Raw genomic sequence first — 24,589 nt, 5'->3', positions numbered from 1 at the left:
TATTTGAAAATTTAATGTATTCCTGTGATGGGAAAGCTGAATTTTCAGCAGCCATTACTCTAGTCTTCGGTGTCACATAATCAGAAAACATTTTAATATGTTGATTTGCTGCTCAAGAAATATTATTAATGAACAACGTTGATTTTAAGATTCTTTAATGAATAGAAGTTCGAAAAAACAGCATTTATTCATTTCAAAACATTTTTAATTTAATTTAATTAATCTATTCTGCTGAATAAAAACATTAATTAATTTTTAAAAATTACTTAAAATTGCTGTTAAAAAGGACTGAGAAATATATGAAGGATTTATTCCATTCCTAATATTTATTTTTAAATGTTTGTATAAATATTTAAATATTTTATGTAAAATAAATTAGTATGTTCAGTGGGATATATTAGATACACCCTGGCATTTCTATCATCAAGTACTAAATTTTTGGTATCGTGACAACCCTAGTGTGGGTTTACTTTCATACAAAATTCATGTGTCACATTGCTAATGCATGTTACAGACCTAAAGCTTATGACATGTGGTGACATCTTTTCCACTCAGATGGTCTGGTTGACTGCATGGATCCGGACTGCTGCACGCAGAGCTCTTGTGTGACCAATCCTCTGTGTCGTGGATCACGTGACCCACTCCAAGTCATTCAGCAGAGCCAATCAGAGGTCCAGAAAGTCCCTTCCTTTTATGACAGAATCAAGATGCTTGTGGGAAAAGACAGCACTCACATCATCCCAGGAATCAACCCGTTCAATGCTAGGTACCTCTGCCATCTGCCCTGTGCTGTGATGGAATAAATTACTAAATTTATCATATTCTAATATTGTATTTTTGCATGTGTGCAGCCTGGCATCTCTGATTCGAGGTCAGGTTTTGACCACAGACGGCACTCCTTTGGTGGGTGTCAACGTGACATTTGTGAAGTACCCTCACTTTGGTCACACCATGACCCGCCAGGATGGCACGTGAGTAACTTCACATTATTTAAACCCTTTTAATACCTCCACATGCAAGTACACTCTTAAAAATAAAAGGTTCTTTTGGCATCAGTGGCATTTATTAAACATCCATGGAACCTTTAAAATGCAGAAAAGGTTCTTTATATATTTTTTTAAAATGTTCTTTTAAGAACCGTTCACTGAAAGGTTCTTTGGCGAACCAAAAAGGGTTCTTCTATGGCAGTGATTCTTAACTCCAATCCTTGGGGACCACTGCTCTGCACATTTTGTATGTTTCTGAATCTGACACACTCAGTTCAGTTTATGGATCTTTCTCGTAACCATCTGAATCAGGTGGGTTAAATGAGAGAGACATACAAAATGTGCAGAGCAGTGGGCCTCGAGGACTGGAGTTGAGAACCACTGTTCTGTGGCATCACTGCAAAAACAACCCTTTGGAGCATTTATTTTTAAGAGTGTAATGAAGTATATCTCCTGTGCTGGTTCTCCCTAGTTTTGATCTGGTGGCCAATGGAGGAGGCTCCCTGACTTTGCGGTTTGAGCGGGCTCCGTTTCTGAGTCAGGATCGAACCGTGTGGCTGCCCTGGAACCGTTTCTACGCCATGGACACTGTGGTGCTACAAACGGAGGAGAAAACCATGGCCAGATGTGACCTGAGCGGTTTTGTCAGGCCTGATCCTGTGGTTCTTCCCTCCCCACTGTCCTCCTTCTTCAGCTCTAACCCTTCAGAGAAACACATCCTCCCTGAGAGCCAGGTGCCACATTCAACCACTAACTCTCATTTCATTCATGTTCACGTAGGTCATTCCACTCTTCCGTTGGCTTTTTATTTGCGATTTATATGCTCTATTACGCTCCTTCTTCACTCTTGGCTGATCTTTTGTTGTTAATCTTCATTTTCGCTCTTGAACTGCTTTTGACTCATTCACATCCTTATACCTTCTCGCAATCACGGTTTCTCTGTGCTGCTCACAATTCATCTCTTTTATCTCCTCTTCAAGGTAGTTTTTAAAGACTGACAGCAGCTGATTTTTAGCACTTTGAGAAGCCATTAACCCACTTTTCACTTCCACTCACTGTCCAGGTGCTTCACGAGCAGGTGGAGATTCCCGGCACCAGTCTTAAACTCTGCTATTTGAGCTCCAGGACCTCAGGCTACCTCTCACTGCTCAAGGTGATCATGACCCCAGCTCTAGTGCCTCTCAGCCTGGCCAAAGTGCACCTGATGGTGGCCGTAGAGGGTCATCTCCTTCAGAAATGGTTCCATGCATCTCCTAACCTGGCTTACTCTTATATCTGGGACAAGACTGATGCTTACAGGCAGAGGGTCCACGGCCTGACCGAGGCTTTGGGTAAGTGGGATGTGGAGTCACGAAACAGGTGTATTTTAACTGTTATCTTGTTTCTTGTCTATGCTATTGTCTGTTTCCCAGTGTCTTCTCTTAATTTGAGCTCCAAAACACAGATAGTTTCGTAGTTTAATGAGACTGTCTGTCTCTCATCCATTATGGTGTGTGCCAACGGCAACTTCCTCCTGTGAGCTAATGAATTGTTATGTCCCTGCTCGGTGATGGAGTGTTTAATTAAGATAGCACAGCTTTGCTCTTCCACTAAGTGTCTTCTCTCTCTGTCATTTTTTCCTTCATTCCTCACATTTCTTTCCTATCTCTCTTTCCATCTGTCAATCTTTCTGTATAGTTTCTGTGGGGTACGAGTATGAGACGTGTCCCAGTCAGATCCTGTGGGAGAAGAGGACAGCTGTGCTGCAGGGATACGAGCTCAACCCCTCAAACTTGGGGGGCTGGTCTCTAGACAAACACCACATGCTAAACGTCCGCAGCGGTATGCTATAGAAACACCTGTTCATGTTGGATTTGTTATGGGACTAGAAGCTCTGTTCTTCTAGATTTTAGCTCCATCTCTATTCAAACACACCTTTTTGTAAGTTTGAAGTAATCCTGGAGACATATTCTGATTCTAAATATGGATGTAGCTAAATTCTGCAGTCCAGTGGTCTTCAAAGACCAGAATTGGCCATCACTGAATTGGGAAATGGATAAACCAGCCTCAATCATTCTAATTACAATGAGCCAAGATGTATTTCCTATGAGGCACTTGTTTTATGAAATACACTTGACAGTGCAGAGGGGACAGGTCATCCCAGCAGCTGATGGTTAAACAAGCTTCTCTAAGACAAAATGTCCATTACTGATTCACACTGTGAAATGTGTTGGTTTTAAGCACTATTATAGAACAGAAGATACTGCATGCTTTTTCACACCTGTTTATCTGCAGGCCTTTGCAGCAACTAAATTTCTCCTTCCCGAAGACTTATTCCCCTGCTTTAGGAGATAGGGAGGTTCGTGTTAAAAGAAAAACAATTTGTTGTGATTGGAGATCGGGCAGTGGAAAGTCAAATAAGGACACTGCGATGGAGAGCATGCCAGACTATAAACTAACTTGCACTCTGCCTAATATTGCTGTTTTTATGCACATTTGTCAGTGCTCATAATTTCATCACTTTATTAGGGTAAAATTCTGTGTGTTTGAGGGACCAGCACATTTTTTTGGTCGTTATTGATGATTATGAGGTCTTTAATGACTGCTGGTTTCACACTATTGATCATGAAATGCAATAAATATGTCACAGTGTAGAAATTGATGCTTTCATTTAAGCATCACATTTGTGCGTGTAAAGATCATTAGAAATATGCCATGTTTGAAATCTCACTCAGTTGCGCTTAGTGACAGTGTTTGATTTATTTCACACAGGCATTCTTCATAAGGGCAGCGGCGAGAATATCTTCCTCTCCCAGCAGCAGCCACCCATCATCAACAGCATTATGGGTAACGGCCGAAGACGCAGCATCTCGTGCCCCAGCTGCAGTGGGATGGCTGAGGGCAACAAGCTGCTGGCGCCGATGGCCGTAGCCTGTGACGGAGAAGGAAACCTGTATGTGGGCGACCTTAACTTTGTGCGGAGAGTCTATCCGTCCCTCAATACCACAGCTGTACTAGAGCTCAGGTAAAGTTGATAGGATGCACATCTGACAACATAAAAACAGCATTGTAAGACATTATAAAGTACATTTTTTTTTCAATAAAAAATGAATGAAGCTTAAATTCCATGAGCCACTGACAGGAAAGGCTGTCAGAAGAAGATAAACAATAATTCAAACTTGTCATTTGATATTGTTCTGTGAAATCAAGGGTATCCCATGAGCACCACAGCTCAATATGTCAGAGCTCTTGCACTGACCACAAAGTCAACAGTTATTGCAGTTTGATGAAAGACAATAATAAACACTTGACATGCATTGATGAATCATGCACTACTACACCAAGTACTTATATTATGGAAATAAGTTTTGATGTACTGCTGTTTTTAACAACTGGAATAACTTTTACAATAATAGATTTTATTCTAACTAATGCTGTCAAAAGTTTACATCCCCCCTTTTCAGAATCTGCAGATGTTCATTGTTTTACCAAAATAATGCACTTAACAAAAAACAGAGATGTGGATCATTCATTTAACAACACAGTATTTAGAATTAAGGGGATGTAAAATTGTGAACAGGGTCATTTTTAATTCAACTATAATTTTGTCTTGTGGACTATATGTGAATGTCTTTTATGTGAATATCTTATTCAGGTCAGTACTAAATAAACAGTAACATGCATTTTGTATGATCCATCTTATTTTGGAAAAATAATTAACATTTTGCAGATTCTGAAAGGGGGATGTAAACATTTTACCTCAGCTGTATGTGTCTTTATGTTGTTTCTACATTAATTTGAAGATTGAATGTGAAATTATTGCAACATGAAAGTTTATTTAAAAGTGGGATTAATTGTAATTAATTTGAAAAAATGTACATTTTACAACGTACATCAATTGACAGCATTAATTTTAACTGTTGCTTTATTGTTCTCTTCTCTTCCCCTGCTCCATGAAGAAATAAAGATTTGAGACACAGGTAATTAAAATAAATGCATAATGTAAAAATATTCATCATGTGCATGTCTAAATAGCATGCTAATTTGTCTGAAAACTCATTTTTTGTACTTGAGCCCTACTCTTTTTCTGCAGTTCATTTTATGTAGCAGAATTTCACTCTTTTTTCCTCTTCTATCAAAGTGGTTTCTTTTTTGAGCTCCAATTACTTTACCAGCAATGAACTATTCACATTTCATCATGTTCACCAAGGTAACCATGCTGTTTGTCAGAGGATTTTATTAAGAGACATTCTCCCATTTGCCCTATTTCCATAGCAACAGTCCAAGCCATAAGTACTACTTGGCAGTGGATCCGGTGTCGGGTTCTTTATTCCTGTCAGACACCAACTCCCGGCAGATCTACCGCGTTCGCTCTCTGAATGGGGCACGACCGCTGCTGGATAATGCTCAGGTAGTGGCAGGGACAGGAGAGCAGTGCGTCCCGTTCGATGAGGCTCGCTGTGGTGATGGAGGCAAGGCAGTGGAAGCCACACTAATGAGCCCAAGAGGTGATGTTTTTAAAGAAATATTCCATTTTGTAAGTTGGGAGGGGCAGAAATGACACACACAATACTACACTGTACCATACACTACATCCTGAACTTCTTCAGCTTTTACACAAGACAAGGCAGCATTTCAACGTGGTGATGCTTTACAATTACGACTGAGACACATTTTTATTTTCCATGAACCTAGAAAGCATCAACATTTAATCCCTTAGACAGTTACCAGGTGCTGTCATTTTCTATGCTATCACAAACCTTGGTAACCTGTAATTCTCTAGACTCCAGACATCATCCTTAAAGCCCAGCATGGCCACTGATGTGAGGAAAATAAATGACACAGAAAGTAAAGAGAGACCGTAAGGTTAGCAGACTGCACTCAGAGACCGACTCTGCCTTCTTATCTCAGAATAAAACGCACTCTGACATGATCACCGTGACAGCGTGAATCAAACTGTAGCAGTCGAGCGGCACAGCGCCCGACTCTTTTCCAGGTCATTGCACCTACACGCACAGACTACTAATTATTTTGCCTTTAAAAACACCTTTGCTCTCTGGAATATCGGAATGGGAAGGAAATCAATCAGATACTTGTGGAACAGTGAAATTCTTTAGGAGAGTCTGCAGTGACATTAACAAGAAGTTTAAGAAGAAACTTACCTTAATTATTAGACAATAGATAATTCCAACTCAGCTGTTCTTTTAATACCAGATGAATGTTTTCTACATTGTTGCCATCATCATTGTTCACTGTCGGTTCTTTTATATAGGGGTTGCATTGGACAAGAACGGTCCTGATGTACTTTGTGGATGCTACCATGATACGAAAAGTGGATCAGAATGGCATTATCTCCACTCTGATAAAGACCAATGACCTAACTGCAGTCAGGCCCCTCAGCTGTGACTCCAGCATGGATGTCAGCCAGGTTGTAATTACTTTCCTCAACTCTCTTGCACTTGCACTCAGTCGTCGGTCTATCAAGAGAGGTTCAGGCTCCTAAAAATAAATTAACAGTTCCTGAAATCTGTACTAATGTGTGTAATTCAGATGCCCTATAATGTGTATAGATGTTTTAGGTCCAGATTTACTAATGGCTTGCACCAGCACAAACCATCTTTTGGCGTTAAAATAGAATTTACTAAAGATGCGCAGTGAAGAATTAGCCTGAAATTCTTCACTGAAATTAGCCTGAAAAGGCTTATTTTTGCACCTGACCTTAATGAATATGCATTTGTAGGAGTTTCCTTTTCAGATGCAAAATTTATGGGAAGAGAGTATTAAAATGAATCACACAATGTGATTTACTAACGTTTGCACTTGTCAATTTACTGGTATTTGCACCATTATTTAACGCCCCAAAAAAAGTCATTGTCAGTAAATCATACACAGATTTTTCCCCTCCCATTGGCACTTTTATGGATTTGACCCTTCGCAAACAGCTTGGTTGACAGGCAATCTTGACCAGCCATAATGCCGAATCCGCCATTCTGTCAAACAAACAAATCAGACAAGGAGTCGATAAACTTTGGTGGATTTATTTTAATAATGTGGATTAATTTATGGATGTGTATATATATATATATATGAAGAGTTCAAATGCAAAAGCCTCTACATCCATCAGATGTATTTCTTTAAAATTAGCATTTCTTTCTGGCTACTTTGTACTTCTGATTGGGCTGAGACTGGAATTTAGCGAGTTTGAAGTATTTGATGAGCGTATAATATGTGTCAGGAGCATTCACTCAGTGTCATTATCTCATTTTTGACTGAGATGGCTTTTAGCTGGTTTTGAACTCTTCATATATATATATATATATATATATATATGTGTGTGTGTATGTATGTAATAGAATTTATTGTTTGAATTTCTTAAAAATGACAGCATGTTAAAGCTGAGACCTAGTTTCATACCAGTAGTAACCTGCTTTGTCTTGTCTGTTGGTGTGTTGTCAGTTTCCTCTTTGCTCTGCGATGTATTTTTCAATATTTCCGATGTTTTAACACGGGGCGTCAGCGCCTCTTACTCTTTACTTTGAATGAAGTGATGTCAAGCGTTGCCGAGGTCACAATGACGTCAGCACCAAGCTTCAGCCATGCCTTCCGTCAAGCGCTGACTCCGACGCCTCGTGTGAATGTACCATTACGGTGCATTCACACGGGGCGTCATCACCTCTCATTTACTTTGAATGGAGTGACATCAACACAGATAGCACACATACGTCTACAAGATGCTTGTTAATGATCGCTTGATCTGGAAAGCATCTGCTGTGTACAGACATTTAACAGACGTCTTTTTACATACGTTCAGTTTTACATACATTCTAAATCATAAACATCTTAAAGACATCTAATCTACGTCTGTTTGACATCTGATAGGAAATGTCCTACATATGTATTGTAGATGAGCGAACACTCTAAAAAAATATGTCTTGCAGATGTAAAAGCAATGTCAAATAGACGTCTCCATGATGTATGTGTGCTATCAGGGAAGCATTGCCAAGGCCCGCTGAGTCGCATCACTGGCGTTGCTCACAGCAGAAGTTGAACACTTTTCAACTTTTCAAACGGCAATACGGGCATCAGCCAATCAGATCGGCTTATTCAAATATACTTGTCCAGATGCTAACCAAACACATTCATGCAACACCAGAAAAGTAATGTGATTGGCTGTTGTCACTATGACATTCGCCCCTTGTGAATGCACCATAAAAACATGATGTGTAGTGTGAGAGTGGCATTGTTTGTCATAGCAACAGTAACTAAGGAGGGCAGGTTTTTGCAAAGGGATCAATTGCGCTCTAACACTAATATGCCCTGTTTAGTAAATCTGGCCCTTGATGTTTTAATGAGATTTAAAATGTAGATGTTTTGACAATGCCTAAGAAAATACAGTTTATTTATAAAAAAAAAACATACAAAGACAAAAAAAAATAGCTGTTTAAACTAGTTACTTACTGACTACTAATTTTTCAAACAATTTACAGTCATTAAAGCATTCCAGATTATTTAAATAAACTGTCAAACAGTTGTGTAAACACATTTTAGCCCATTTATTTCAGTTTGCGCAGTGAAATACGTTTTTCTTCATGTTTCATCCTTGCAAGCCTTCGAGCTTGCGCTAGCCAATATTGGCTTGTCAGAGTGTCTCCTTGGGTATTACTGTTTGACAATGACAGTGACAAACAATGGAACTGGATTATCAATCAAGCAGCTGTCGTCATTTGTCTATCACTGTAATAAATTCATAGGCCTGCTGATTCGTTCCACTCGGAGGAATCTGTAACACATTACTTTTTAAAATGCCAGCAGGAAATCTACTGTCAGAAATGGGAAATGCATTCAGTTTGACCAGGAGCAAGGATAAAACATATCCCCTCTGGAGAATCAAATGAACAGAAAGGGATATCAAAAGCAGAGGCAGGGAAAACCCATTGGCCAAAGATGAATTTAAACTCACAGACCACAGCTGCTCAACATGCCCAATTATTGTCCTTTTTTGTGTTAGGTACGTCTGGAGTGGCCTACTGACCTAGCCATCAACCCTATGGACAACTCTCTGTACGTGCTGGAGAATAACGTTATCCTGCGTATCTCTGAGAACCACCAGGTCAGCATTATTGCAGGACGGCCCATGCACTGCCAGGTCCCTGGCATTGATTACTCGCTCAGCAAACTAGCCATCCATTCTGCCTTGGAGAGCGCCACAGCCATCGCCATCTCCCACACAGGTGTGCTCTATATTGCCGAAACCGACGAGAAGCGCATCAACCGTATACGGCAAGTCAGCACCAGCGGTGAGATCTCCCTGCTTGCCGGCGCTGCCTCCGAATGCGACTGCAAGAATGACGTCAACTGCAACTGTTTCTCAGGAGATGAGGGATATGCTGCGGACGCCAACCTCAATTGTCCCGCTTCGCTGGCTGTGTCACCAGATGGTACCCTGTACATCGCTGACCTGAACAATATCCGTGTACGTTCAGTCCGCAGCAACCGCCCCAACGCCACAGCAACCGGGCAATATGAAGTGGGTTCATCTCTGGAGCAGGAGCTGTATGTGTTTGGTCCTGACGGCCTTCACAGGCAAACGGTTAGCCTGATTACAGGCTTGGCCCTGTATAACTTTACCTACGGGCTGGACGGAGAATTGGCAGCAGTTACCGATGCCTCTAACAATACACTTCGGGTGAGGAGGGAGGCGTCTGGCTCTATCAGGCTTGTGCTGTTGCCAGAGAACCAGGTGGTTACATTGGGAATGGACCCAGCCGGCAGCCTTCGCTCAGTCTCCGCCCTCAGCCAGGAAGTGGCACAGCTCAGTTATTACACGAACACAGAACTTTTAGCCTCCAAGTCAGATGAGACCGGATGGACAAACTTTTACAAGTGAGTATGAAATGTGCAGTGTGACAATAGAACATTGAGATAATGGCAAACCTGGACATCGTAAAGAAAATAATTTACACTCACAAGTCAAAAAGTTTCAGGCGGAAATCAATGAGAATAACTTACTTTTTAAAAAGCCAAAAAGGCTAATAACTGCACTGCATCTCTAGACGTGTTTGGTTATCGTCTGATGAATAACTGCTGCAATATGCAGTAAAATCTCTTTTCAGTGAAATTCTGTTTACATCTGCTTTCCGTGGGTAGTAATAACACAATGTTTATTGGGCAATGTTAATAAGGTAATCTACATTAAGCCTAATTTACATTAAACGTGGCTTGTTTGCACAGAAAGTGATTGATATTTACCTCATTTAATTTTGTTAAGCTTCATAGAGAATATAATAAAGGATTTTGTGCTGAAATTTTGAGTGCAAAAGTGGTACTGTTCAAAATTTGCCCCCTAGTGTCTCATGGATGTTTTATAGACAATAAATATTGGTTATTTTCTGACTGGTATCTTCATCTAGTGACAGAGCAGAGGTTTTCATAGCACTGCTTTGGTCCTGCAGCCATCTAGTGTCTGTATGCTAGAACTGCTCTAGACATTTAAATAGATAAACAGTTGTGGTTGTTTCAAACAGTGTTTAGTTGTTATCTAAAACTAGAATTTTTATATTTTATTATTAATATTTTAATATTGTATTTTTAAAATAATATTAATATTTTAGCATTTTTTATATATTTGAATTTTTCAGTTTCAATTTTTCAACTGAAAAAAGCTGACATAAAAATATTAAATGAAAAACGTAAAATTTAAAAATCTGCCTTGTTGAATAGCTGAAATACTACAATTACTGAAATTAAACTGAAATAAAAAAACCTATATAGAAATATAAAAAACTAAAAAATGCACATAAACAAAAACATCAATTACTAAAACCTAAACTAAAATAAAAAAGATTAAAATAGAATAGTATATAAATAGTACTACAAAAACATTACAAATTCATTAAACATATTTCTGCAGACACTACTGGCTATTTATTATATTAATATAATTGAGTTTTGTCTTGCATCTCTTCTTCTCAGCTATGACAGTGAGGGTCGTCTAACCAACGTCACATATCCCACTGGTGTGGTGACCAGTCTGCACCGTGAGATGGAGGAGACCATCAATATTGACATGGAGAGCTCAAATAGAGATGATGATGTCACGGTCATCACTAATCTATCGTCTGTAGAGGCGTCTTACACTGTGGTTCAAGGTAGACGCCCACAACACACAAAGAACATATCTCTGTCCAGATCCCATGCTGATGCCCCCCGTTTCCCCTCTAAATCACATCCATTAAGACCACAACACAGAGCAGGCAGGTAGACTGATGTTTCTCTTTACTACCTACAGGGAGGCCACATTGTTTGAATGTGTGGAGTCCAGCAGAGCAGAGAAATCATCATTTTACAATTTACCATAGGCTGCCTTTAGGGGTTCTTTCAGAAGGCAAAAGCTTGAAGGCTTAAACTCTTCTCTTTATATCCAGCGGATTATGTGTTGATGGATTCTCTCAAGCAACTTACTTGTTACTTCCTGTAAAGAGTATGCTTTTGCTGTTTACTCAAGACAAATTACATGAAAACCAACCCTTTGGGTGCCTTCTGCTTGTTAGCAGTGTACCAAAATGCACTTGGATTTTTTTTATGACTTTGAAATTGTACATGATTGTGTTTCCCAGGTACATTTCTGTGGAAAGCAGCGTCTGATCCAATTATAGCTTGTAAATGGAACTGAAGATGTTTGTGCTGCTTTTAGCCAGAGCTAATTCTTCTTTATAACCAAAAGCTGCATTATACACGTGCGTCCCACAGTGCTGCGTTTCCCCTAATGCACAATAGACTGTCAGATCAGAACTAATGCTTAATAGTAAATTAAATGTGGATGGTTTTAGGGAACACATATTACTCGCCTTAACACGAGCATTAAATAATTTATAGATAAATAATAGTTAGTGTACATAAATGCCACGAAACGGTATTTATATATTTCCATATGCATTTCACTACCAGTTTGGTGTCAGCATGATTTTATCCATCTGGACGTTAGGATTGACTGATGGATTCTGTTTTACTTTAACATCTTATTTGACTATTTAAACCATTCAAAAGCTTGTAGTCAGTCACTTTTTTGAAGATGAAGTGGATGCATTAAGTTGATTTAAAAAAAAAAAAAAATGTATCACACTTCCACAAAAAAAAATTCAACAGCAGAACATGTTTTAACATTGATAATATGTTTATTAGGCACCAAATCAGCATATTAGAATGCTTTGCATCATTTTTTAAAATATTAAACAACTATTTTAAAGGAGAAATTCACTTATATATGTATATGTGTACATTCATAATGATGTGTGAAATATTACATGTTTGTTCATAATGTACTGTTTGAATACAATCTGATTATATAATCCTTGCCAAACTATATTCTTTTTGCCTTTTCACAGACCAAGTGAGGAATACCTATCAGTTGTACCACAACGGCACACTGCGAGTGTCCTATGCTAATGGGATGGGCATCAGCTTTCACACTGAACCGCACATTATTGCAGGATCAGTGAGTCCGACCATTGGGAGACGCAACATCACCCTACCCACTGACAGCGGACTCAACTCTATCGAATGGCGCATGAGAAAAGAGCTGACCAAGGGCAAGGTCACAGTGTTTGGCAGGAAGTTGCGCGTAAGCTTTTCTTTTTGCCACTGAAGTTAGTTCTGAAGTCTAGTAAAGTCAATTTTATTTGCATAGCACTTTTCAAAGCAGCTTTGTTTTGTTTTGTCTCAAGATGCACACCAGTAATGTTTTTGGTCTGAAATATGGTCTAATACTGGCTTAGTCTAAACCCTGTCTGTGAAACCAGGCCTACATGTTTGAATTTAAAGTTTAGAACTTCTAAAAACCTTAAATGTTTTCCCGCAGGTCCACAGCAGAAACCTTCTGTCCATTGACTATGACCGTAACACCAGAACAGAGAAGATCTACGATGACCACCGCAAGTTCACTTTGCGCATCATCTACGATGCCCAGGGTCGACCGGCCACCTGGCTCCCCAGCAGCAGCTTAGCTCTGGTCAATGTGTCTTACTCACCCACCGGCCGATTGGTGGGTTTGCAGAGAGGAAGCATGAGCGAGAAAAGTGAGTTTGACACATTTGGACGCATCCTGTCTAGAACCTTTGTCGATGGGAAAATTTGGAGCTTCAGCTACATGGACAAAGTGAGTTGACTCTTTTGAACCACACTTAGGGCTTTGTTTTTTTCTAAAGTGTTCATGTGTGAACTGATTTTGTTTACCTTTTCATTTTTCACTCTGCAGTCCATGGTGTTGCTCCTTCAGCAGAGTCAGAAACAGTACGTCTTTGATTTTGACACAGCGGGCCGGCTCACGGCGGTCACTATGCCGAGCATGGCCAGACACACTATGGCCACCCACGTGTCTGTTGGTTACATTCGTAACACCTACAACCCCCCTGAGAGCAATGCCACCATAATCCACGACTTCAGCGAGGATGGGCGCCCACGCGCTACGTTCTACCTCGGAACGGGTCGGCGTGTGCTCTACAAGTACGGAAAGCTTGGAAAGCTCTCAGAGGTGCTGTATGACGCCACTGCGGTCACCTTTGGCTACGATGAGACGACTGGAGTGCTTAAAATGGTCAACTTACAAAGCGGAGGCTTCTCTTGCACCATTCGCTATCGTAAGCTCGGCCCCCTAGTGGACAAACAGATGTACCGCTTCTCAGAGGAAGGAATGGTCAATGCTCGTTTTGACTACACTTATCATGACAACAGCTTCAGGGTGGCCAGTATAAAGCCAGTAATAGGGGAAACCCCACTTCCTGTGGACCTGTACCGCTACGATGAGATTTCCGGTAAGGTTGAACACTTCGGCAAGTTTGGCATCATATACTACGACATCAACCAAATCATCACTACGGCTGTGATGACGCTTAGTAAGCATTTTGACGCACATGGCCGCATCAAGGAAGTCCAGTATGAGATCTTCCGCTCGTTGATGTATTGGATGACGGTGCAGTATGACAGTATGGGCCGTGTAATTAAACGTGAACTGAAGATCGGTCCATATGCTAATACCACACAGTACCGCTACGAATATGACGGTGACGGCCAGCTTGTTGGTGTCAAGGTTGACGACTGGTCCACTTGGCGCTACAGCTATGACCTAAATGGAAATCTCCATTTGCTTAACCCCGGTAACAGCGCCCGTCTGCTGCCACTACGCTACGATCTCCGCGACCGAATCACAAGGCTCGGCGATATGCAGTATCAGCTTGATGAGGATGGTGTGCTTGCACAGAGGGGCTCAGACATCTTTGAGTACAATTCCAAAGGTCTTCTCGAGCGAGCCTACAGCCGCACAACAGGAGGTTGGAGTGTCCGTTACCGCTATGATGGCTTGGGTCGTCGTGTCTCCCGCAGAACTAGCGAAGGCGAGCATCAGCAGTACTTCTATGCCGATTTGAACTATCCCACTCGGGTCACCCATGTTTACAACCACTCAAGAGCTGAAATCACTTCCTTCTACTATGACCTGCAGGGTCATCTGTTTGCTATGGAGGTCAGTGGTGGCGAGGAATATTACATCGCCTCTGACAACGTAGGCACTCCACTGGCCATCTTCAGTAGCAATGGGCAGATGGTCAAGCAGATGCAGTACACGGCATACGGAGAGATCTACCATGATTCCAACCCAGATTTCCAGCTCATATTGGGCTTTCATGGAGGGCTTTATGATCCTCTCACAAAGCTAGTGCACTTTGCCCAGAGAGACTATGACGTGCTGGCAGGAAGATGGATTGCACCTGACCATACTTTGTGGCCGAAGATAGGCAAAGAGCCAGCTCCGTTCAACCTGTATATGTTCAAGAACAATAATCCACTCAGTGATATGATTGATGTAAAAAACTATGTGACAGGTGAGAGGGTGATAAAATGTTCTGCTTTGTATTTATGGGCTGAGCTCAGAAGTCATGTATAAAGGACTGTAACTGATTACTATGACAGCTTGTAAAAAACATGACATTTTTTCTCTGTTTTGTCTTGCAGATGTGAAAAGTTGGCTGGTTATGTTTGGCTTCCAGCTCAGCAACATCATTCCCGGGTTTCCTAGACACTCACTTTATTTTGTTGACCCTCCTTATGAGATACTTGCCAGTCAGGACTCTGATAACATTCAGGTCAGTTTGGTTTGGCGATCTTTTTTTTAATTAAAATCATTTGTCAGCATTTGCCAAGCAAATGTTTTTTTTTTTTTTAAATCATTTTACCTTCAATGGGCCTCATTCATAAAATTTGCATAAAGATATGGCTGAATTCAGAGTAATTTGCACATAAAACAGACATTTCTGAAAAATTTCCTCTGGATTCACAAATGGTTCGTTTCATTCACAAATGCCAGAGGCTCTTCTAAAAACAGCCAGCTGGTGGTGCTTGAGAACGCTTTGGTGGCACCTTGTTTTTCCAGCTGAGACACTTTAGTTGCCATAATTTAGAATATCCAGGGCAGCGAAAACATTTTACTCGTATCTCATTTTTGAAGAGCCTTCTGAATATAATAGTGTAGTAACCAGCAATATTATGTTTTTCATTGTTTTTCAGTCATTGTACAAGTAGTATGGTTGGTCGATGTAGTATTTGTCTCGCCCCTTCTCCACTGATTGGACGGCGGGGTAAAAAGTGACTAATTTCTTTCGTACCAACTAACATTTTGAAAATACAGATATTTCCATTAATTCGAAAGTTTATGTCATGGCGGCTTTCCGAACGATATACACAAAAATTTGTTCTGCTCGTTTTTCATGAATGAGGCCCAATATTTTCACTGACCACAGTGTTTAGAATTATCTGATTATATTCCATGTATTTTTTATAGATACACTACCAGTCAAAAGTTTTTGAACAGTAAAATTTTTCATGTTTTTTTAAAGAAGTCTCTTCTGCTCATCAGGTCTGTATTTATTTGATCCAAAGTACAGCAGAAACAACATTTTAAAATAATCTTACTATTTAAAATAACTGTTTTCTATTTGAAAATAGTTTAAATTGTATTCCTGTGATTACAAAGCTGATTTTTTTAGCATCATTACTCCAGTCTTCAGTCACATGATCCTTCAGAAATCATTCTAATATGCTGATTGAAAAATCATTCTAATATACATGAAAATTCTTACTGTTCAGAAACTTTTGACTGGTTGTGTATATGCTATCAGTATTTATATTTTTCATTTAATGTTTTCTTTACAAAAAAATAAAAAATTCTTCACAAAAATAGTTTTTACGCAAATTTCTGAAGACAATTTGCAAAATGTTTTTATTACAAATATGTTTACTACTTTTCAAAACTTTCTGTTCACTACTGTTCAAAACTGCTGTTTCTACTCCAAAAAAAAAAAAAAAGTGGTTTACATAAAAAATATTAAAGGAACCGTACGTAAGAAATTTATTTCAGTTAATCATAAAATGGCCCTGACATGTCACTAGACATTAAGAAATCATGTTCATTTCAAATACTAATATCACTGACAACAGTGGTCCGGCCAGGATATTGTCATTTAAAAGTGAAAGTTGCAGCCCTCAACTGATGTTGATGTTGTCATGTTGTGTTTTGGTCTGAGGCGCCACCCTCCAGCTATCTACCAATCACGAAGTCAGTAGAGTTTCGTCATCCGGTTGCCAGCTCTGCTGTAGTTACAGCTGCAGCTACAAACGTGTCGGATAAAACATGTATAAAGTTACGAAACCTAAAAGACCTCGTTATGACAAAGTCCGAAATAAAACAAGGATTTGTATAGGAGATGCCTTTGACAGATGGAGACGGCTGAAAACGGAGAAGAATTTTAACACTAGAACCGCCAGAGGTCGCTGTATACCTAAAACCGCCATGCGGGTAAATTTTACCCACGCACAAACAAGTGTTTTGATATGGCTAAAGAAGATTTTATTTCACTGTATTATGCCACTGTCTTGATAAAGAAGTGTCTAGTGTCATAAAAAAATGATTGTCTAGTCATCAACTTATATTTTTGCCCTGTTTTTTTTTGTTTATAGATTTTTGTGCAGGCTACAGTCCGTTTTCATAATAGTCAATTTAACATAAACAAGACTGCTCTGACAAAGGGAATTAAAAGGAAGTAACTACATAATTGTGTGGTACAATATAAGAATTCGTTGTCATTATTCAATAAATTAAGAGAATTCATGTTATTTAAATTACTAAAATAGCCCATAGACAACGTGTAATAATAACTCGCGCACACTGCATAGGATGATGCGATGTCAAATTCAAGTGCACAGCTTCACCTAAGGAATGATTAATTTGTTTACTTATATCATTTATAATTTGAATAAGAGAACAACACAAATAAACTTAGGGTAATCAAAAAAAAAGAAAGAAAAAAAGAAAGGTATTCATTACACAGATCGGATTTTTTTTCAGGAAACGGACAGACTAGAATAAATAGCAACACAGTAGCGAACAAAAAACAATAGAAATTGCAAAACAAAAATTAAATAAACAATTCAAAGTTTTAACAATATGTGTAACGTTAGGCTAAAACATCTAAATATAAGATCGCTGTCAGATGAGCCGTCAGACGCCGAGCGACCCAGGACGCATAACAGACTCTCCAATAATCATGTATTTAGTGCTTCTAATACCTCTTCGGCATCAATAAACTGCCTTCTTTTACTCATATTGACTTTATTTGTGAAACTGATAACCACTAATTCAGTGAGTAAAAGGCGCTGCCTAGCAATGTACACTGTAAAAACATAACCGGCAAGATTATGACAGTGCGAAAATACACGCATTATATAGTGGGTAAATTTGACCCAGTAAAAGTCAGTGACTGGGAGGGTTGAGTGTTTTATGGAAATTAAGGTATGTACATTTGAATAACAGGTAGGATATTGACCCCGTGGCGATTCTAGTGTTAAGACAGATGCCAACGTTGCTAATTTTCTCCTGGACAGGTAATGTTTGTTGGTATAGGCTAAAAGCCCCGTGCTTCCGTACACAGTGGATTTTCCACGGTCGCCCGTGCTAAATGCGTTCATAAAAAGCTTTATATCGCACCACTAGCACGGTATGAAAACAATCTATGTTCCGACTGAAATGTGGTATTACAGTACATCTTTACGAAATATTTGGCTAATCGCCTTTAGTAAATTTTTGCGACACATAATTACTTCGCAAAACATCTCTCGTGAAGTATAAACATAAGTAACAGAAGAAAAAAAAACTTATTGTGTAGGACTGGTCACTTGCCATTGGAAGCTCCTTGTAGCAGCCTAAGTTCCTGCGGAATCCTGCAGCTTAGCTGGCAACCTCGAGTCAGGGGGGGAGGGGGAGGGGATACGCCGTTCTACAGTATTTTGAAAGTGATTGCAGTACCAGTTTTGGCCACAATCCTACATACGGTTCCTTTAAGCATGTGCAACTGTGATAATAAGAAGGTACGTTTCTTGAGCACCAAATTAGCATATTAGAATAATTTCTAAACCATCACTTGACACTGAAGACTGGACTAATGGCTTTGATTCAGCTTTGACTAAAATAATTTTAAAAAATAATAAAAAAGGATTATATTTCATTACAGTTTCACTGCATTTTGACCAAATAAATGCAGCCCTGGTGAAGACCTCATCAACACTTTCAAAAATAGCCTCACCAACATTTTTAAAAAATAGCCTCACCAACCTTAAACTTTTGAACAGCAGTAATTGTTTTAAGAAATTTAAAGTTATGTTTGCAATTTTGACAAAACCACTTTTATGTTAGCCAGTTAAATAACATTATCCTGTATTTGTAACTACAGTGTACTTACATGACAAAAAAAAACTACTGGACAAAATGGATTAAAAAATCAACAAATGTAACATTTTTAGTGTAAACATTATACTGGTCAGTGTCTGTCAAACTGCATGAAGTGCTCTCAGATGTCACTAACTGCACATCCATTCAACAGCTATTCACTGGAGTTCAGCATTCAGTGGACAGACACAACCAGGCCTTCATGGTCCTTGAGGGGAGGCGGCTCAACAAACAGCGGCGCATCAAGCGCGACAAGCCCGGCTACTGGTTTGGAACCACCACACCCATCGTAGGCAAAGGCATGATGCTTGCTATCAGGGATGGCCACGTATTAACAGACCTGTCCAGCTCAGCTAGCGAAGACAGTCGCAAAATATCACAGATCCTCAGCAACGCCATCTACCTGGACGGCACTCATTACACCATCGATGGACGGGACTGCCACTTCTTCGTGAAGCTCGGACTAGCTGACAGCGACCTGTTGGCGCTGGGTATCAGCAGTGGGCACAAGACACTGGAGAGCGGAATCAACGTAACAGTCAGCGGACGCTCCCGCCGGGGCGTCACTCTAGAAATTCACTCCGCCAAACTCACATACAGCGTCCGGTACGGGTTGTCAGCGGAGGTTCTGGAAAAAGAGCGGAGCCGGCTGCTTGAACAAGCCCACCAGAGGGCGCTGTCCGGAGCCTGGGCTAGGGAGCAACAGCAGGTGCGCGAGGGCAGGGAAGGAGGACGCGTGTGGGCTGAAAATGAGAAGCAGCAACTGTTAGCCATGGGGAAGGTCGCGGGCTACGAGGGCTACTACGTGCTCCCGGTAGAGCAGTATCCTGAACTGGCGGACAGCAGTGCTAACATCCAGTTTCTCAAACAGAATGAGATGGGCAGGAGGTAACAGAGTTACAGTTGCTGATGCCACATCATCTCCTACGGAGAGAAACAACAGAGCGCTGCAGAGACGTTTCCCAAAAGTGGAGAACCAACAGCCAGCAGCAAGAACACTATGACCCAATATTGGAAAAAAGCACTTGTGAACAATGATTTTGTAGTGATCCTTTGACTTTATAGAAAGTGGTAAATATTTTTTAGTCATTTCGGACTGGTTGTGAGTGGCGGACATTTACGTGATGATAGTGTGATGGCTCACTGCTTTGGTTTTTCATGACCGCATATCAAACCATCACAGAAAATCACAATCAGTTCACCGCACTGTCATGCCGCAGTACTCAATAAAACCTGCTCCCATACGTGTTTGTGAAACTACACTGGAACATATTCAAAAGGAACGTCAGCATCTCGACACTTTCAGTCTTGTTCCTCATGAATTTTCTCGGTATACGTCAACGCAGTGTTCGGTATTAAGATTTTAATCGCGCCGTGTGAGGCTGAGCTTTCTGATTGGCCTTCGTTGGATGTGTTAATCATCAGCTCACACCGTCTGTCCTCTTCTGTTTGCAATATATGACAATCACAGGGGCTGATCCATCGATCGATAAACTGTACATGAGCCAACCGTTTTGTATAATATGTAAGAGATTATTGATTGTCTGGGTTTTTTATTATTATTTTATTAATTTAAATTCAACTTGGCAAGTGATAACAGATGAAAGCGTAATATATATTGTTTTTTTAAGTCTTTTAAAACTGTGAAACATACTACACATGTAAAATATTCTCATTGACTCAACCGTTTGGGTGTATCAAATCAAGAACATTTCTTCAAGGAAGTGGTTTCATCAATACGTTGTGTGAAAATCCATTGCAAGACTCATCGCAGAGGTCGTTTTCTTTGAATATTATGAAAGCTAATGCAGCCGTTGACCTTTTTCGTGGTGTAGAAACTCTTCTGACTTTGGTAAGTCAGTGTGGATGTGAGCTTCAACTAGCAAAGACACACTCAGACACCTGTGGAAGGAGGTTCGTCGGAAAGTCTATGAAAATAAAACATTTGCATTTGTACTTTTTGAGTTTGAATTACTTTTTGAAGTTCTTTCACTGTTTACAGGTAAATGTCTAACTTCTAAACATCTAGTCAGTAGGCCAAACTCAATCCCAACAGATCTTTCTGTCCAACAGAAAAAAGGTTACTGAAGTGTTGTTGATTCATTTTTTGTTTTGGGAAAACTTTTTTGTGACTTGTTCTGTTTTTGTTTGTACTTGTGACTTAAAGGAGAAGTTCACTTCCAGAACCAAAATATACAGATAATTTACTCACCCCCTTGTCAACCAAGATGTTCATATCTTTCTTTTTTCTGTCATAAAGAAATTATGTTTTTTAAGGAAAACATTTCAGGATTTCTCTCCATATTGTGGCCTTATTTGGTGCTTGTGAGTTTGAACTTCCGAAATGCAGTTTAAATGCAGCTTCATAGGGCTCTAAATGATCCCAGCCAAGGAAGAAGGGTCTTATCTAGCAAAACGATCAGTTATTTTTTTTTTTTTAAAAAATTGATAATTTATCTACTTTTCAACCACAAATGCTAGTCTTGTCTAGCTCTGCATGAATACTGTGTATTCTGGTTCAAGACAGTTAGGGTTTGTCGAAAAACTCCCATCTCATTTTCTCCTCCAACCTCAAAATCATCCTACATCGCTGTGTAAGTACAGACCCAGTGTTTACAAAGTGAACGTGCGAAGAAGGTCAAACACCCTTTACAAAAAAAAAGGTAAAACAGTGATGTAGGACGATTTTGAAGTTGAAAAAGAAAATGAAATTTTCAACCTACCCTAACAGTCTTGAACCGGAATACGGAGTTCACGCAGAGCTAGACGAGAAAAGCATTTGAGGTTAAAAAGTATATAGATTGTCTATTTTATTAGAAAATAACCGACCGTTTCACTAGATAAGACCATTAGAGCCATTTGAAGCTGCATTTAAACTGCATTTTGGAAGTTCAAACTCATGGGCACCACTTAAGTCCACTATATGGTTTTCCTCAAAAAACATAATTTCTTCAGGACTGAAGAAAGAAAGACATGAATATCTTAGATGATAAGGGGCTGAGTATACTACCTGTAAATTTTTGTCCTGGAAGTGAACTTCTCATTTAAAGATGAGCCAACATAGAGTCTGGAGTTTCATGAAAACTGTATTTTTCTGTCTAACAGATAATTCTCAGTCTAAAAATACTAGCATAATGCTCTACAATTAAGTCTATATAGTAATTTACTAAACTCAGCAGTTCCATAACACTGCTACATTGTGAATGCAGAGAACAACGACTTGTCCTGTTATTCCCTTATCCAGAATGGTTTAAATGCCAGAGAACTAGAAGTCAAAACTCTGATTGTCTGTGGCTAGAGCAGTGGCATGACAGTCAGTTGAGAACATCAGAAAGTGTTTTGTGAAGATTTCTGTGGACGACAAGGACTGACATAAAGTTTCCAAATTATGAACTTTTGTAAACATTTCTACGAATGAATTGAAAACACAGTAACAGTTTTGCGGTTATTTCAGTGAGGTTTCAGACTGAATGGCCAATGATCAGACTGGCTGTAGCTGTCACTTCTGTCAGTGTGAAAATGGTGAACACAGCTTTGCTTTAAATAGCCTGTTGCAGTGCAGGTGTTAAGTTGACACTCATGGGAACCACTTCCAGTGAACTGATGCACACTGGTGCTGGGGGAAGGGCTCACTCAAGAGTGTTGCACTTTTCTCTCGAGAATCTGCTAAGTACATGTTGAAAAACTCAAAACAAACAAGGGTTGTCATCAGTTCATAAAAGCTGCTTACAAGGAACTTGTTGTGTCTTGACATTTGGTAGCCTGGTGTATTTCAACACACACCTACATAAGTAAAAAAATAAATAAATAATAAAAAAAAAAAACTCCAGCAAAGCCAAGTGGTTAATGTATCTGAAACACCAAATTCCCTGTTGAAAAATCCAGCATGCGCTGGTTAGGTATGTTTTGGAAGCATGGCTGCAAAAAAAAAAAAAAAAAAAAAATGTACAGATAATGTACTCAGCCCCTTGTCATCCAAGATGTTAATGTCTTTCTTTCTTCAGTCTCATAAAGACATTTCAGGATTTTTCTCCATATAATGGACTTCTATAGTGCCCCGAGTTTGAACTTCCAAAATGCAGTTAAAATGCGGCTTCAAACGATCCGAAATGCGGTTGTAAACGATCCCAGCCGAGTCTTATCTAGCGAAACGATCGGTTAATTTCATTTTAAAAAATACAATTTAAATACTTTTTAACCTCAAACGCTTGTCTTGTCTTGCTCTGCCTGAACTCTATGTATTCTGGATCAAGACAGTTAGGGGTATTTTCTCCCTCAACTTCAGAAATCATTTCAAAATCATCCTACATCACTGTAGTAAGTACCGACCCAGTTTTTGCAAAGTAAACGTGCAAAGAAGATCAAACACCCTTAACAAAAAAGGTAAAACAGTGATGTAGGATGATAAAAGTTTGACATTATAAAGTATAGAAATTGTAACCGATCGTTTCGCTAGATAAGACACTTCTTCCTTGGCTGGGATCATTTACAAACACATTTGGGATCGTTTGAAGCCGCATTTAAACTACATTTTGGAAGTTCAACCTCGGGGCACCATTGAAGTCCACTACAGTAGTCAACATTTGAAGTGGATCAAAAAAGTTCATCAAAGTTGTCCTAAGACAAGAATGGGTATTGTTTTGGTTGTTTTTGGACAACTTTGATGAAAGGTTTTGATCCACTTCAAATGTTGACTACTGTATATGAAGAAAAACCCTGAAATGTCTTCCTCAAAAAAACTATTTCTTTACGACTGAAGAAAGAAAGACATGAATATCTTGGATGACGGGGGGTGAGTACATTATCTGTAATTTTTTGTTCTGGAAGTGAACTTCTCCTTTAACCAATTAAAAAAAAAAAAAAAAATGCAGCTTTCAGACACAATATATTTTATACAAAAATATACAAAATATTTTTCTTATTTTAATAGTTTGTTTGAGGCGGTTTTTGTGGTGTAATGTTAATGACAAATGTCCAGAGTGCATTATTGTAATGCGAGGGTACATCAAAATGATTCAAAATTATCCCTGCTTGTCAAAATGCACGAACACAAATCTCTTCTCTTGCAGGTGGATTCTCTTCACTCTCACACAAAATGGACGTGCTTTCTATCGCTTAATTATGCGCGCTCAAAAACATAAATAATTGTATATGACAACGGATGTAAATCTGTATTTACATAGCATAAGAGTAGTAAATGTATCTGTCTCACACATGTCCGGCATTGTCCCGCAAAATCACATCTATTGTCCTGCAACAGATATATTGGCAGGTGGTCACCCTAGACTAGCTCTGCGTGAAGTCTTTGTATTTCGGTTCATGACAGTTAGGGTATGTTGAAAACTCCCATCTCACTTTGTACCGACCCAGTGTTTACAAAGTGACCATGCAAAGAAAGGTACAAAAAAGGGTAAAACAGCGATGTAGGACGATTTTAAAGTTGGAGATTTTAAAGTCCTAAGCTAGTTGCTTAGGACCAGCTTAGGACAAGCACATGACCAGCTAAGGACCAGCTTTAACCAGCTCAAACCAGCATCTGCTTCAAAACATACCTAACCAGCATATGCTGTTTATTTCAACAGGGTTTGCATTATTTCAGATCTTTAGAGGTTCATTATTTATGAACATGCATACAGCAACCTATCCTAGATTCCAATCTAGTGATGATTTTTGTCTTGCTGAAATATTAGTAGACAAAAGCATGTCATCTGTAGTATTTGAGGGGTGGAGAGCTTTAGCAGAGCACAATGAAAAGCCAGCGAGGTGTGATCATTAATAATGCATTTGCAGCTCAGCAAACAATTCCTTAAAGGATTCTCAGTCAATACCATCTCATTTAGTTGCAATTCCACAT

At 39.5% G+C, this 24,589-nt stretch overlaps 1 protein-coding gene across 1 annotated transcript in view; it reads left to right on the top strand.

Annotated features, from left to right (window-relative positions):
- Positions 1–20,691, top strand: part of tenm2b (teneurin transmembrane protein 2b) — a 307,726-nt gene extending 287,035 nt beyond the window's left edge. The window contains 17 exon segments of the mRNA XM_051093879.1: positions 556–766; positions 852–971; positions 1,459–1,720; positions 2,050–2,317; positions 2,664–2,807; positions 3,738–3,990; positions 4,925–4,945; positions 5,241–5,473; positions 6,238–6,260; positions 6,262–6,393; positions 8,974–9,848; positions 10,938–11,113; positions 12,350–12,585; positions 12,823–13,119; positions 13,219–14,839; positions 14,970–15,100; positions 18,890–20,691. Of these exon segments, the coding sequence (XP_050949836.1) occupies positions 556–766; positions 852–971; positions 1,459–1,720; positions 2,050–2,317; positions 2,664–2,807; positions 3,738–3,990; positions 4,925–4,945; positions 5,241–5,473; positions 6,238–6,260; positions 6,262–6,393; positions 8,974–9,848; positions 10,938–11,113; positions 12,350–12,585; positions 12,823–13,119; positions 13,219–14,839; positions 14,970–15,100; positions 18,890–19,627 (5,741 nt within the window). The 3' untranslated portion in view covers positions 19,628–20,691.
- Positions 20,692–24,589: the final 3,898 nt, after the last annotated feature.

The sequence above is a fragment of the Labeo rohita genome, chromosome 21 (assembly GCF_022985175.1).
Source record: "Labeo rohita strain BAU-BD-2019 chromosome 21, IGBB_LRoh.1.0, whole genome shotgun sequence".
NCBI lineage: Eukaryota > Metazoa > Chordata > Actinopteri > Cypriniformes > Cyprinidae > Labeo > Labeo rohita.
Note: the sequence above shows the minus strand (reverse complement) of the source record. Positions and strands in the feature narration are given on the sequence as shown.